The sequence below is a fragment of the Enhydra lutris genome, unplaced genomic scaffold (genome assembly GCF_002288905.1).
Source record: "Enhydra lutris kenyoni isolate GAN:26980312 unplaced genomic scaffold, ASM228890v2 scaffoldscaffold21, whole genome shotgun sequence".
NCBI classification, from domain to species: domain Eukaryota; kingdom Metazoa; phylum Chordata; class Mammalia; order Carnivora; family Mustelidae; genus Enhydra; species Enhydra lutris.
Genome location: NW_019154105.1, coordinates 10,644,914 through 10,658,240, shown reverse-complemented (window position 1 = coordinate 10,658,240; position 13,327 = coordinate 10,644,914). Strand labels below are relative to the sequence as shown.

Genomic DNA, 13,327 nt, shown 5'->3' with positions numbered 1-13,327 from the left:
GTGAGAACAGGTGTATAGATTTTCTGTTTCCAGTGATGATGGTAAAAGAGATTGCATTTAAATTGCAGTACAGATTAGGGTGCGGTGTTAAAAAGAAGGATGTGTTTACACATTGAATAGAAATCAGAATTTGAAATTAATTTCTAGACCACTCAAGACAGAAAAAAGGAATGCCTGAAATACTGACATAATTAAAGTAATATTTCATCTTGAATTTTCAAAACAAATATGCCAGTGTATGTACACGGCTACCAAACTTAAAATTTACTACATATTACTAGCATATGAACTGGTATAATAGAATCATCATCTCTAATAGTTTTTAAGAAAAAAATAAAATATCAACTTTCGAGATGTTTTAAATTTGTGTTCTCTGGTGTTAAAAGTTGGATTAGATGAGCTCCTGAGTTCTTCTAATTCTTTGTTTCAGTTTCCAGTAAATTGTATTTTATTTAAACAGTTCTATTATGTTGTTAATGATATTTCTCATTTCCAGCTCTGTATTTCCAACAGATTTCTTGAAGATAATGTGTGATACTTGTTCCTTTTCTTTTCCTCTTTCTCTTCTACCCCCAGTCCCTGCCAGAAAACAACAAGTGTATATATTTGTCCTAGTGAACTCACCCAGGCAATTTAGAGTACATGTGTGTAATAAGTTCTCTGAGCTCATTATTTGGGGCTCTCCTAGTGTTCACCTGGTAATCAGGGGTGCTGGGGTCCATGGATAAAGAGAGCCACACAGGGGCATGGCGGTTACAGAACTTTCATGAGTAGAACTTTCATGAAAATTATGGCTTGCCAATATTTTAAGCCACTCCGTCATTTTTGGATCTGGCTGGTAGCTATGATTAAGGGTCACCTTCCAATCTGTTCATCTATAAATGCTAGTACTGGGGGAAACATTTGAAATACTGTGATTAAAACTTGTCTTTCCTGACATTCTCATAAAGGTACATGCATGTGGCATCTTCATTTTTTTTTTTTTTTTGTCAATTTAAGTGTAATATCTTAGTCCTTTAAAATCATATTGTGGCTTATTACCCTCTTTATATTCACCTTAAAGGAATTTTCAATGTATGTAGTAGTCTACAAAGGTTTATTTTTTCTTTATTTTCTTCGACCTCTGGTTCTTTTTTTCCCCCCTCCCAATATTTCTGCTAATGGGCATCTCTTTGGTACTTCCAGTTAAGGGATGGATTTGATCTTTTCGGTCCAAACATAGAGTTGTATTCAATATAATGAATTCTTTAAAAAAGGAAGGTGGCAATCCTGTGAAAATCTGTTATAGTTTTGGCTTTGGTGACCTGTTTTTTCAAATAGTCCCATGAACAGCTGCCCGCTTTTATCATTTTATTTTGGTTGTGATTTACCTGATGATCATAAGTACTTTCCTTTTCTTTTCTCATATTTTGATAAGCTTTCAAATATTTTTGGTATAAGCAAATTAAAATGAACATTTGACTCAAAAATAGTTTTGATGGATTATTAGAGTAGGAGGGAGAGGTTCATTTTCAACTCTATATCGGGCTTCCTTGATAGTGAATGTTGGTCTTCTACCTGTCTTGGGAGGAAAGTCTTGGACGCGGAATCAGAAAGCATAAACAAAACAAAAATTTCAAGACCATGTTCTAGTTGAGGGTGTTTCCTAAATTTAATCTTTCACGTTGAGATTAGTTACTTTACCCTACAACAAAGCCATCAGTATTTGCTGATTGTGAATCCAGCTTATTGGAAAACTTTAAAATTGTTTTAATTTGTAGTGATCCCTTTTTGGTGTGGTTCTAGTTTTAATTGACTTTATCCCATTAACTCAGAAGAGAGGAAAGCAAACGTGAAGAAAATTGTGTAGAATTTGAAAAGTTTGCAAGTAAAAATGATCATATCAAAGTCTTTTCCCCTTAGACGATGTAAATGCTATATGGCAGGTTTGATCAATACTGGGAGATAGGGAGGGCTGTATAGTAAAAACGCTCTAAAAACTGTTGTAAATTTCCTTCACAGTCTGACTGCCCATACTCAGAAAAAGTTCCAAGTATTAAAATTCCAATGGACATCATGGAACAGCAACCTTTCCTAAGCGATAGCAAACCTTCCGACAGTGAGTAGAACTAACCTCTTGCCTGTCTGCTCAAATATGATTTGCGCTTGCAAAGAGAAAACCTTAGAATTATCATTTACATTAACTTTCCCTCTATTTTCTTTTCTGTTTTTTTTTTCTATGTGAAGATTTCCACGTAATTACTATAAAACTTCATTTTTACATTCCTTGAGCCTCACTTTTCTTCCTTTTATCCATAACCTTTTAAGTTTTTGTTTGGTAGCTTTTTGCTCTGATCCAAGTTATCACCAGTTTCTTTCAATTGCTAAACTTGTAACCATGTTTTTAATTGATTTTTCGTTTTTCCTGCTGATATGTAGAATTGCAGCTTACAGTACTACATCACTGTCTGTTACTGTTTGTCTTCCTTAGGCTTTAGCCAATGACCAAATGAGCTCAAGAGAGAAAATTGCATCATGAGTCTCTAAATGACCATTGAATCAGTTGTTCCTACTGAGCATTTGGGATAATTGTTATTTTCAATTAAATTAGCAATCGATCATAAAATATTAATACAACGTTTTAGGTGTCACTTATAAGATATATGCAGTTTCTTCCTAATTTCCTTATTCCTTTTCTGCTATTTCAGAAACACCCTTTCAAGTGGACTGGTCTTTTGGGGTAATAGCTTAGTGACTGAAGTGTAATGGTTTCTGACATACCATCTTTTCTTCTGTAATTGAGGTAACAGGCCACGTGAAAAAGCGGAAAACCCTCATAGTAACATTAGTGAATATCTCAAGCTTTTCTAGGAGCCCATAGCAATTGCTTCCAAACTACTTTCACTTTGGGTTCTCACTTGAAGAAAATACCTTCTTTTAGACCCAGATGCCCTTCGAAGTCTACTGATATGGGGAAAAAAGAGAGTTGAGACACTTTTATTTTCATTTGGCAATTCCACTGCAACTTCAGTAAGAGGTTACCACGAGAAGTTGGAAATGAATGACTGTTTATGAAAAATAGGTATATTAGTTATCTGTTGCTATGGAACAAATTACCACAAAATTTAGCAGCTTAGAACAACAAACAAGTACTTTCTTACATAGTTCCTGACATTCAGGAATGTAGGAGCAGAGGATTTAGGTGGTTCTGTCTCCAGGCCTCTGGTGAGATTGCAGACAAGCTTTCGGCTGGGGCCAAGCTTGACGACAACAGGAACTGGGATCTGCTTCTAAGCTTAGGTGGAAGGCAAGTGGGAGGAAGTTTCAGTTCCGTGGCCCATGGGCACCTCCGTGGGGCTGCCCTTCATGTAGTTACCCCCAGTGCCAGTGAGAGCAGAGAGAAAAACCAAGACAGAAACTGCACTCTTCGATAACTGAATCTCAGAAGTGACCTGCCATCCCTTCTACCATGTTCTGTTGGTCCCACACAGACCAACCCTGGTACAGTGTAGGGAGGAATTACACAAGGACATGAATACCAGGAAGACCAGGGGGCAGCGGGGTCATCCTGGAGGCTGGCTGCCACACTGGGTTTAAAGAGTCTCAGCTTTGGTGTTTCAGGCCATAAACCCATAACTTGTAACTGAGGCTAATTTCTTTTCAGCCCTATCCACGGGATTTAGTTAATATTTCTTTTCTGAATTCAAGCTCCTCAAACCATATCCTGGCTTCATTTTTCATGTTATTAATGCTAGAGCATTAATAGCAAAATGAAACTGAGAAAGGGACATGGCACATATGTCTTCTGTTGGCATCATGACCTGGTATAGCTCTTCTAAGTACAGTTTAAAGACTGCTTCAAAAATAAAAAAAAAAATTTAAAAAAGCACCACCAGCTAGAACTTGAGGCTCCTGGAAAAAGTTTATGGCAAATTGATTATTTAGTGCTAGTTGTTATTCATCCCCTCAAAAACCCATTAGGAGGATATATGGAAAATGGATATGATATTAGAAATTTACTTAAGCAAAATATCTTTGATCATTCTAACTGAAATTATTTCTAATGTCGTATTAATCTTTTATAATCCATGAAAGAACAAAATTGATAGTAGAGGTGCAGGATAATTAAATTCCTCACAATCTTTTTCTCCCCCATGAATAACAGCAGGACAAAACTGAGGATGCTGAAAATGAAAGGAAATCCAAGGGCAAGACCTAAGACATTAAGTAGATGCTCTAAAATTGATTGGCCTCCTACCCCTTCATGGAAGAAAACAACAGTGGTCCATCCCAGCATATACCTAGGGGAAATGAAATAAACAGATTGTTATCTTGGTCACATAACTTAGTTTCTCAGCTCAATATGATGTCTCTTGAAATTGTCTAGGGGTGCCTGTGTGGCTCAGTTGGTTGAGCATCTGACTCTTGATTTCGGATCAGGTCATGATTCCACGGTCGTGAGATCAAGCCCAGCTCCACGCCCTGCGTGGTGTCTGCTTGTCTCTCTCCTGCTCCTACCCCTGCTCACGCATACACACTCTCTCTCACGGTCTTTCTCTCTCAAATAAATAAAATCTTAAAAAAAAAAAAAAAGAAGAAATTGCCTAAACTTGCCTTTCTCTTTCCAATTGTCATGCATAAGTTTTTACGAAGATTTTTATTTTTACTCTAATTTTGTACGTTACCAAAGAGTACTGTTCACAATTTAAAGAAATTTTTCTTTTCCAGGAGAAAGATCACCAACATTCCTTGAACGCCACACATCATGCTGATAAAATTCCTTTCCTTCAATCACTCGGTATGCCAAGGTAAAGGACAAGTCCGTGTTTTATGTTGTTCTGTGGGATGATTGCCCCACAGAAATGTAGTCCATGGCGGATTATTGGCTGAACGCCTTGTTTTCCTTCCTGTCCATAAGCTATCTTGAATCAATTACTCAATCCCCGAACCTCGCCCCAGCTTTTATGTAGGAAGAATTCTAAGAGACCTACTATCCTTAGAAGTAATGGAAACGTTCACTATCGTTATGGTAAAGCCCAGGACCAATGTTTGCTTTTATCATTTTCATATCATCTCTGATTTAAGGGATAACTGCCATTTTCTGGCAGCTCTCCGGTAGTTTTCTTCCCCAGTCTTAACACGGCTCTAGACATTTCAGATCCTCCTTGAAAGCTTGGAACATTTTCTTCATGTAGGTCTCTTTGTCTTTTGATTTCTGACAGTATCACCCAGCTGGCAGTCCTCCTTCTTGATTTTTGTGTTTTTTTTTTTGTTTTGTTTTTAATCTAGGTGTGAATGTTTATGAAATTTTCTACTTGAATCTCTTGACTCTTGTACCTTCATCCCATTTAAAAATGTTTACTTTGAACACAGAGAGAGTAGATAAGTAAAGAGGACAGAGGACATGTTCCGCTTCTGCACAATGCACATACATTTGACAGACGATAAAGGGAATCTGATTTACTTACTATTTCTTTTCTCTTTTCTCTCTCTCTTTTTTTTCCCTCTAGTCCTCCTAGAACTCCAGTAAAAGTTGTGCCTCAAATTAGGATAGAACTTGAGCCTGAAGACAATGATTATTTCTGGAGGAGCAAGGGAACAGAAACTACATTGTAACCTGTTTGTCTTTCTTAAAACGGACAGTTTTTGTTGTTAATGTTCTTGGGTTTTGTCTAGTTGTTTATTTTTTAATTTTTGTTTTGTTTTGGTTTTTGGTCATTGGCCAAATAATATAGCACTCACTCTGCTTCTCTCTTGCATAGGTAAAATCAAGACAATAGTTCACCGTTCCTTAAAAACATCTGAAGACTCCCCTTTTCTTTTCATATTTTCAGATGTGTCCTCTGACAACCAGATTCCTTTGTCACTCAAGACACGCACAGACCCTGTCCTTTCCCTTTATTAAGCAGAGGGCAAAAGCATTAAGGATTTTGTAACACCTTTGATTAAAATATTGAAGGAACTTACAACTTTAGCTTTGGAGCTGTGCTTACCGGCTTGTGTGCCTGTCTGGTAGAAGAAACCCTGACCTCCAGGCAGAGCCCCTCTTTGCTTTTAGAGCTCTCCAGGACTGGAAAAAAAGTGCTGCTATATGCTAACTTGCTCTTGCTTGTCAGCCCTAATCTTAGAGTTATCAAAAGAAGAAAAACTCAAGGTACTTTACTCCCTGTAGAGAAACTATTGCCATCATTGTAGCAAGTGCTGGAATATCCCTTTTTCCTATGCAACTTTTTTTAACCCTTTAATGAACTTATCTGTTGAGTACATTGAAGAATATTTTCTTCGTAGATTTTGTTGTTTAAATTATGGGGCCTAACCTGCAACTTATTTTTTGTCAAATTTTTAAACTTTTTTTTAATTACTGTAAAGAAAATGAATTTTTTCCTGCAGCAGGAAACATAGTTTTGAGTAGTTCTACCTCTTATTTGTAGCTGCCAGGCTTTCTGTAAAAATTGTATTGTATATAATGTGATTTTTACACACACATACACACACAAATACACAATCTCTAAGGTAAGCCAGAGGGCTGGATCAGATTAAAAACACCATGTTTCTTAGCATCCATTTTTCCCTTTCTTTAAAAGAAACTTACTGTTCTATGAAGAGATTGGGGGAGAAGGGAGAAGCTCTTATGTAATGGGCATAACTGACGTTTTGATAATAGTAATATCCGGGCATAGATGCTGATTGTATTACCATGTCAATGTCCTATGCAGTATTTTTAGACATTGTTTTCATTTTGAAATATTTGTGTGTTTGTGTACATACTCTGTGTGTGGCTGGTGCTCATATGTGCAAAGTTGGGGAGACAGAGTGAAGGTAGGGGATGGGCAAAATTATCCAGCCTCTTTTGTCATTTTTCATAAAACCCAAACCACATGTGAAAAATTCATCAGAGGTCTAAGAGACTTACTATTATGCAAATGAGGGTAAATATAATTTTATTGCTGGATAACATCATTGATCCAAGAGCTCATATTTATAATACAAAGTCTATTGGAATATTAATAGATAATTTACTTATCTGTACAGTGTTTATGGGGCTGCAGACAGATCTGCACACATACACACACAGACATATTTTAAAATGCTTGCACATGTTTTTACAATGGAAAGGCAATTATTCCTCATGAGTAGGACATTTAGAATATGTGTGTATGTGTGTGTATGTACATGTATTTCAAAGTATCATATTGAAAATTAGAAAAAAAGAAAATTAGGACTTTATTAACCAAATTTAGCATGTAATTTAAATGTAATATTTTAATAGACATTATGTATTGTGAATCTGCATTAAGAATAACACTTTAAACATTAAATTCATAATTTTGGACTCATATAATCATATTTGTGATCCATCTAAATTAAATATATATAACTAAAACAGATTGTTGGAGGAGTACCAGAAGCAGGATGAAACCGTGTATTTTTGGTTTCGTAATATGCACATAGTGACTCCCATTCGTTCTCATATTAATTAAATTATAATTCTGTCCCCTTAAAATTTTGATTATAAAAACTTTATTACCCTGAATTGCCACTTACTTTTATAGTACCTGATAATCTTAAAACTTTATCCAAATTAGACATAAATGACCTGTAATTTTTTCATTAAAATGGAAACAGCAAATTACATGTTATTTGTTAAAACCTTACATGCCAAGTTCTGGCATCAGATTTGCATTTAGAGCTATGCTTTAAATGATTATATTATCTAGTTTTTTCATTACTGCAATATAAAATTATAAGAAGCTTTTCCTTTTTCTTTACCAAGGGAAGCATCAATATAATGTCTAAGAGCCATGCATAAGTTTAGCCTGACCTATGATCTCATTAAATTAAAGACACTTTTGTTCACTTTTATAAAGGCCCTGGATGTAATACTTTATTTTTCTGATCATGAATCAAGTATTTGAGGATTTGTGCCTCTCTCCATCTCTTTCAAAAACTCCTGAAGCAACTTAACTCAATATTTCAGCCTTTGAGTAGATCTAAAGGCTATCTGCACCTCCACTTATGATCTATATTCTGTGACCAAAGGTTGAAATTCATGATATGAATGCAGAACAGTACCTTCCATTTGCTCAAAGTAGCAGTTAATAGCAAACCCTTTCAATATTTTGGAACCCAGGGAAGCTTTTAAAAAATCATTACTTTCAGAGGAATAAGAGTAGTTACCAAATAAGCAAACAAAACCCGCAGTCCATCCAGAGCCATCAGATCATCTGTATCTTAACTGAATTTACTCATTTTCCGAGAACTAACCAGACTGTGGGATGGTTTTATTTCTATGTAAACTGCATACACAGAATATAGTACAATGAGGAATTTCTTTTCCTGATGTGAATATGGAGACATAAAATATTTGAGTTGTTAGGAGTATAAGACTAAGGGTACACTTCCAGGATATCAAGCAGAAGTCCTGTGATTGTACAGATGTACTGTTGAAGAGATCACTGGGCCAAGAGTTGGCCTTATCAAAGGACATAAAGGCCTCTGGTTTTGCATTTGAAAGAAAAATATCTTGGAGACACTGTTTTCCTTGATAAAGATCACTCTTTTCTACTGTGTGAGACAGGGACTTGGAATCTGAACTATTTTCTGTGCCATAGGCTGTAGTGTTCCTGCCTCTTCTTCCAGTCAAGCAGTGGAATGGGGGTGGGAGATGGAGGCTTCAAGATGTACAAAAATAAAAAACAAAACCTCTCTGATCAGACCCCATCACAGAAAATGGGGGGTAGGATGAAGTAATTATCTGCTCTTAGTAATTCAGTTCGGGTATATGTTATGCACATGCACCAACACACACAGAGTCAATCTTTTATCAGCTATATATTGCTGTTTAATACAGAGAACAATTGTCTTCCGAGTTTTTGGTTCTTTTTTTTTTTTTTTTAAACTGTGTTAAAGTACTTGAAATGTATTGACTGCTGACTATCCTTTAAAAACAAAATGAAACCATTTGAGTTGTATTACAGAGGTTGACATTGTTCAGGGATGGGACAAAGCTTTCTTCAATTCTTTTCCTACCACTTAATGATTTTGGTGCAGGAACTTGAGATTTTCTTATTTATTCCATGATAATTTCACATCTACTCTTCACAGCATGAACATAAAGCCCAGTGGCACCAAACGGCTGAGTACAATCAAATGATACTTTATAACACTTGACTGACCAATGGACCTTGGGAGTTTTCAGATGATGATTTCATCGAGCTTCATTGCAGCCTGAAATAAAAAAGTTCTATGATATATACTAACCAGTCAAGTTGTGTTTTGACCGGAAATTTGGATATGACCTATTTCTTAGCTCATTTCTCTGTGCTCTATGGGTACATTAAAAAATCCTGAATTCTGTTTCCCAGGCAGATAATTGCAACTCAGGGCTAAAGTCATCCAGTGAAACTTTTAGAGCCAGAAGTTAACTTTGTCCCAGTCCTACAATGTGAAAAGAGTGAATAGTTGCCTCTTTTTAGCCATTTTCATGGCTGGTACATATCTGTACACCTTACTTTTCAGAATCAATACGCACTTTCAGATATTCTTATTTTTATTCTCTTAAGTCTTTATTAACTTTGGAGAAATGATGCATCTTTTTATTTTAAATGAAGTAGATCAACATGGTGGAACAAAATGATAAAGAACAGAAAACATTTCAATATATTACTAATGATTTTTTTCCAATATAAAACCTAAAATTCCTATAACATTATAGTATTTTACAGTTTTATGAAGCTTTCTATTGTGACTTTTATGGAATTAAGAGATGAAGAAGATGAGATATTTTAGCATTTATATTTTTCAAAATTAAATGTATACTTAAAATAAAGTAACTTTATGCATTTATGAGTGTCAAGTGCTTCTGTTCAACTCTTCAAATAATTATTAAGTGCCTATTATTTTACTCTTTGGGTGTTACCAGCAATACAAAGATTTGAGTAAGTTAGAGTCCCTGACTGGCCTCAGATGGCTTTTTAAAATTCGAGATAGGAAGATAAAATAAGTGTCCAAATTATATAAAATAAGACATAGTAAGAATTATCTATATAAGTATTAATGAAGTAGAATCATGCAAGGGTTCAAAGCAAAAAAAAAAAAAAAAAAAAAGTCCAGCTAAGAGCAATGGAGCAGTGGTATGATTGACTAATGAATGGATAAAGCAGAGTCAGTATTTCTATACAATGGAATATCATTTAGGCTTCAAAAAATTGAAATCTTGCCATTTGCAATGACACGAATGGAGTTAGAGTACATTATGCTAAGTGAAGTAAGTCAGTCAGAGGAAGACAAATATCAAATGACCTCACTCACATGTGAAATTTAAGAAAGAAAATGGATGAACATACGGGAAGGGGGAAAAGAAAAAAAGGAGAGAGAGAAACAAACCATAAGAGACTCTTAATGATGGAGAAAAAAAAGGGTTGATGGAGGAAGGTGGGTAGGGGTTGGCTAGTTGGGTGATGGGTATTAAGGAGAACACTTGTGATGAGCACTGGGTGCTGTATATAAGTGATGAACCACTGATCTCCACTCCAGAAACTGATATTGCACTGTATGTTAAATAAAATTTAACTTTAAAAAAAAAAAGGTGAATGGCTAAAGAGGATGCAACATTCTCTTTAGCCATTCATCTTTATATATATATATATATATATATTCATCCATTCATCTTTTCCCCATTCATCTTTTTATTTTCATCTTTTATATATTTAATCTTTTATATTCATCTTTATATTCATCCATTCATCTTTATCCTTTCATATATATATAATCTATATATTTATATCTATATCTATATCTATAATGGAATATTACTCAGCCATCAAAAAGAATGAAATCTTGCCATTTGTAATGATGTGGATGGAGCTAGAGTATTATGCTAAGCTAAATAGAGAAAGACAAATACCATATGATTTCACTTATATGTGGAATTTAAGAAAAAAAAACAGATGAAACATATGAGAGGGGAAAAAAGAGAGAGAGGGAACAAACCATAGGAGAGTCTTAACAATAGAGAGCAAACTGAGGGAGGAGGGTGGGAGGTGCATAGGGGATGAGCTAGACGGGTGATGGGTATTAAGAGGAAACTTGTGATGAGCACTGGGTGTTGTATATAAATGATAAATCACTGAATTCTACTTCTGAAACCAATGTTACACTGTATGTTAACTAACTAGAATTTAAATAAAATTTAAAAAAAAAAAACAATGGAATGTTTCATTGAAAAAGTAGTGTTGTTGCCCTTTTAGGATTTTGTTCTCTCATTCATCTGTCCTTTTCTGCACAAAATGAGAAGGCGGAAAAACTCACTTCAAAAAAGAATATGAGGCAGTACCGACTGCTAGAGACCTAATCAATATGGACATTAGTAAGTGTCAGAACCAGAGTTTAGAATGTTGATTATAAAGATGCTAACTGGGCTTGAGAAAGATAGTAGAAAGGTAGAAGATAGTAGAGAATCCCTTTCTGGAGAAATAAAAGAACTAAAATCTAACCAAGCTGAAATCAAAAAAGCTATTAATGAGGTACAATTAAAAAATGGAGGCCCTTACCTAGGATAAATGAGGCAGAAGAGAGAATTAGTGATAGAGAAGACCAAATGATGGAGAATAAAGAAGCTGAGCAAAAGAGAAACAAACAACTACTGGACTAGGAGAGGAGAATTTGATAGATAAATGATACCACAAGACAAAACAATAGTAGAATAATTGGGATCCCAGAAGAAGAATGAAGAGAGAGGGGCAGAAGGTATATTGGAGCAAATTATAGCAGAGAACTGCCCTAACTGGGGAAGGAAACAGCCATCAAAACCCAGGAGGCACAGAGAACCTGCCTCAAAATCAATAAAAATAGGTCAACACCCCGTCATCTAAGAGTAAAACTTAAAAGTCTCAGAGATAAAGAGAAACTCCTGAAAGCAGCTTGGGACAAGAGGTCCGTAACCTACAATGGTAGAAATATTAGATTGGCAGCAGACTTATCCACAGAGACCTGGCAGGCCAGAAAGAGCTGGCATGATATATTCAGAGCACTAAGCGAGAAAAATGTGCAGCCAAGAATACTATATCCAGCTAGGCTATCATTGAAAATAGAGAAATAAAAACCTTCCAGGACAAACAAAAACTAAAATAATTTGCAAATAAATGCCAAACCAGCCCTACAGGAAATATTGAAAGGGGTCCTCTAAGCAAACAGAGAGCCTAAAAGTAACAGACCAGAAAGGAACAGAGAAAATATACAGTAGCAGTCACCTTACAGGGAATACAATGGCACTAAATTAATATCTTTCAATAGTTATCCTGAGTGTAAATGGGCTAAATACCCCAATCAAAAGACACAGGATATCAGAATGGATAAGAAAAAAAAGATGCATCGATATGCTGTCTGCAATAAACTCATTTTCGACCCAAAGGCACCTCCAGATTTAAAATGAGGAGATGGAAAACAGCTTACCATGCTAATTGTTATTCTTCTTTTATAAAGTTAGTGAAATATGCCATTTCTTAATCCATGGTGATGGAGATAGTTAATTCTCAAAGAAAAAAAAACTGCTAAGGGGTGCTGGTGGCATGGTCAGCAAAGTGTCCAGCTCTTGGTTTTGGCTCAGGGAATGATCTTGGAGTCCTGGGATCAAGCACTGTGTTGGGCTCTATCTTCAGTGCAGAGTCTGCTTAAGATTCTCTCTCCCTCTCCCTCTGCCCCTCCCCTGCTCATGCTCTCTCTCTCTTTTTCTCTCTCTGTCTGAAATAAATATTTTAAAATACTGCTAAGCACAAGCACTTATTAAAAAATAATTATTCAAATGAACGAAATCTTGGAATGGTACTCCTCAGAAGATACATGATACATACTTCTTCCTGCTGGGCCTATTCAGGCTTCTATGCAATATCTACAATTTTCCCGGAAACTTCAGTTCAGCCCCAAGTTATAATCTGAGAGTGGTTGTTGGTTGTGGGGGGTGGGGAACAAATGGAAGGGATGAGAAAGAACCACTGGTAGCAGTTAAAAAGTACCTTGGGAAAAAAGAAAAGATAATGAGACAGAGACATTAGCTATAACAATCTTTTAGTCTGAAAACTTAATATAGAGGCAATAGCTGATAGAGGTAGCTGTGGCGAAAATGGGGTTTGGATTTTATCACTGAGCTGGAAGAAGCAACAGAAGCCACACTCTGAATAGCCAATATGGGAGAATTTGACTAATTCTTCAATGTACCTACAGAGAATTCTAAATATTGTCATGTATAAAAGTAACTGAGTCAAGAAATTAGGATCAAATTGTATTTAGGTAAGTTATGAAAAAAAAAAAAAGGCACTCCAGCCACTCTTCATTACGCTCTTTCACCTAC

At 35.7% G+C, this 13,327-nt stretch overlaps 1 protein-coding gene across 1 annotated transcript in view; it reads left to right on the top strand.

Moving 5' to 3' along the window:
* Nucleotides 1-7,041, top strand: part of LOC111148909 (solute carrier family 4 member 4) — a 348,265-nt gene extending 341,224 nt beyond the window's left edge. The window contains exons 24-26 of the mRNA XM_022505690.1: nt 2,002-2,098; nt 4,708-4,787; nt 5,814-7,041. Of these exons, the coding sequence (XP_022361398.1) occupies nt 2,002-2,098; nt 4,708-4,751 (141 nt within the window). The 3' untranslated portion in view covers nt 4,752-4,787; nt 5,814-7,041. The remainder of the gene's footprint in view (nt 1-2,001; nt 2,099-4,707; nt 4,788-5,813) is intronic.
* Nucleotides 7,042-13,327: the final 6,286 nt, after the last annotated feature.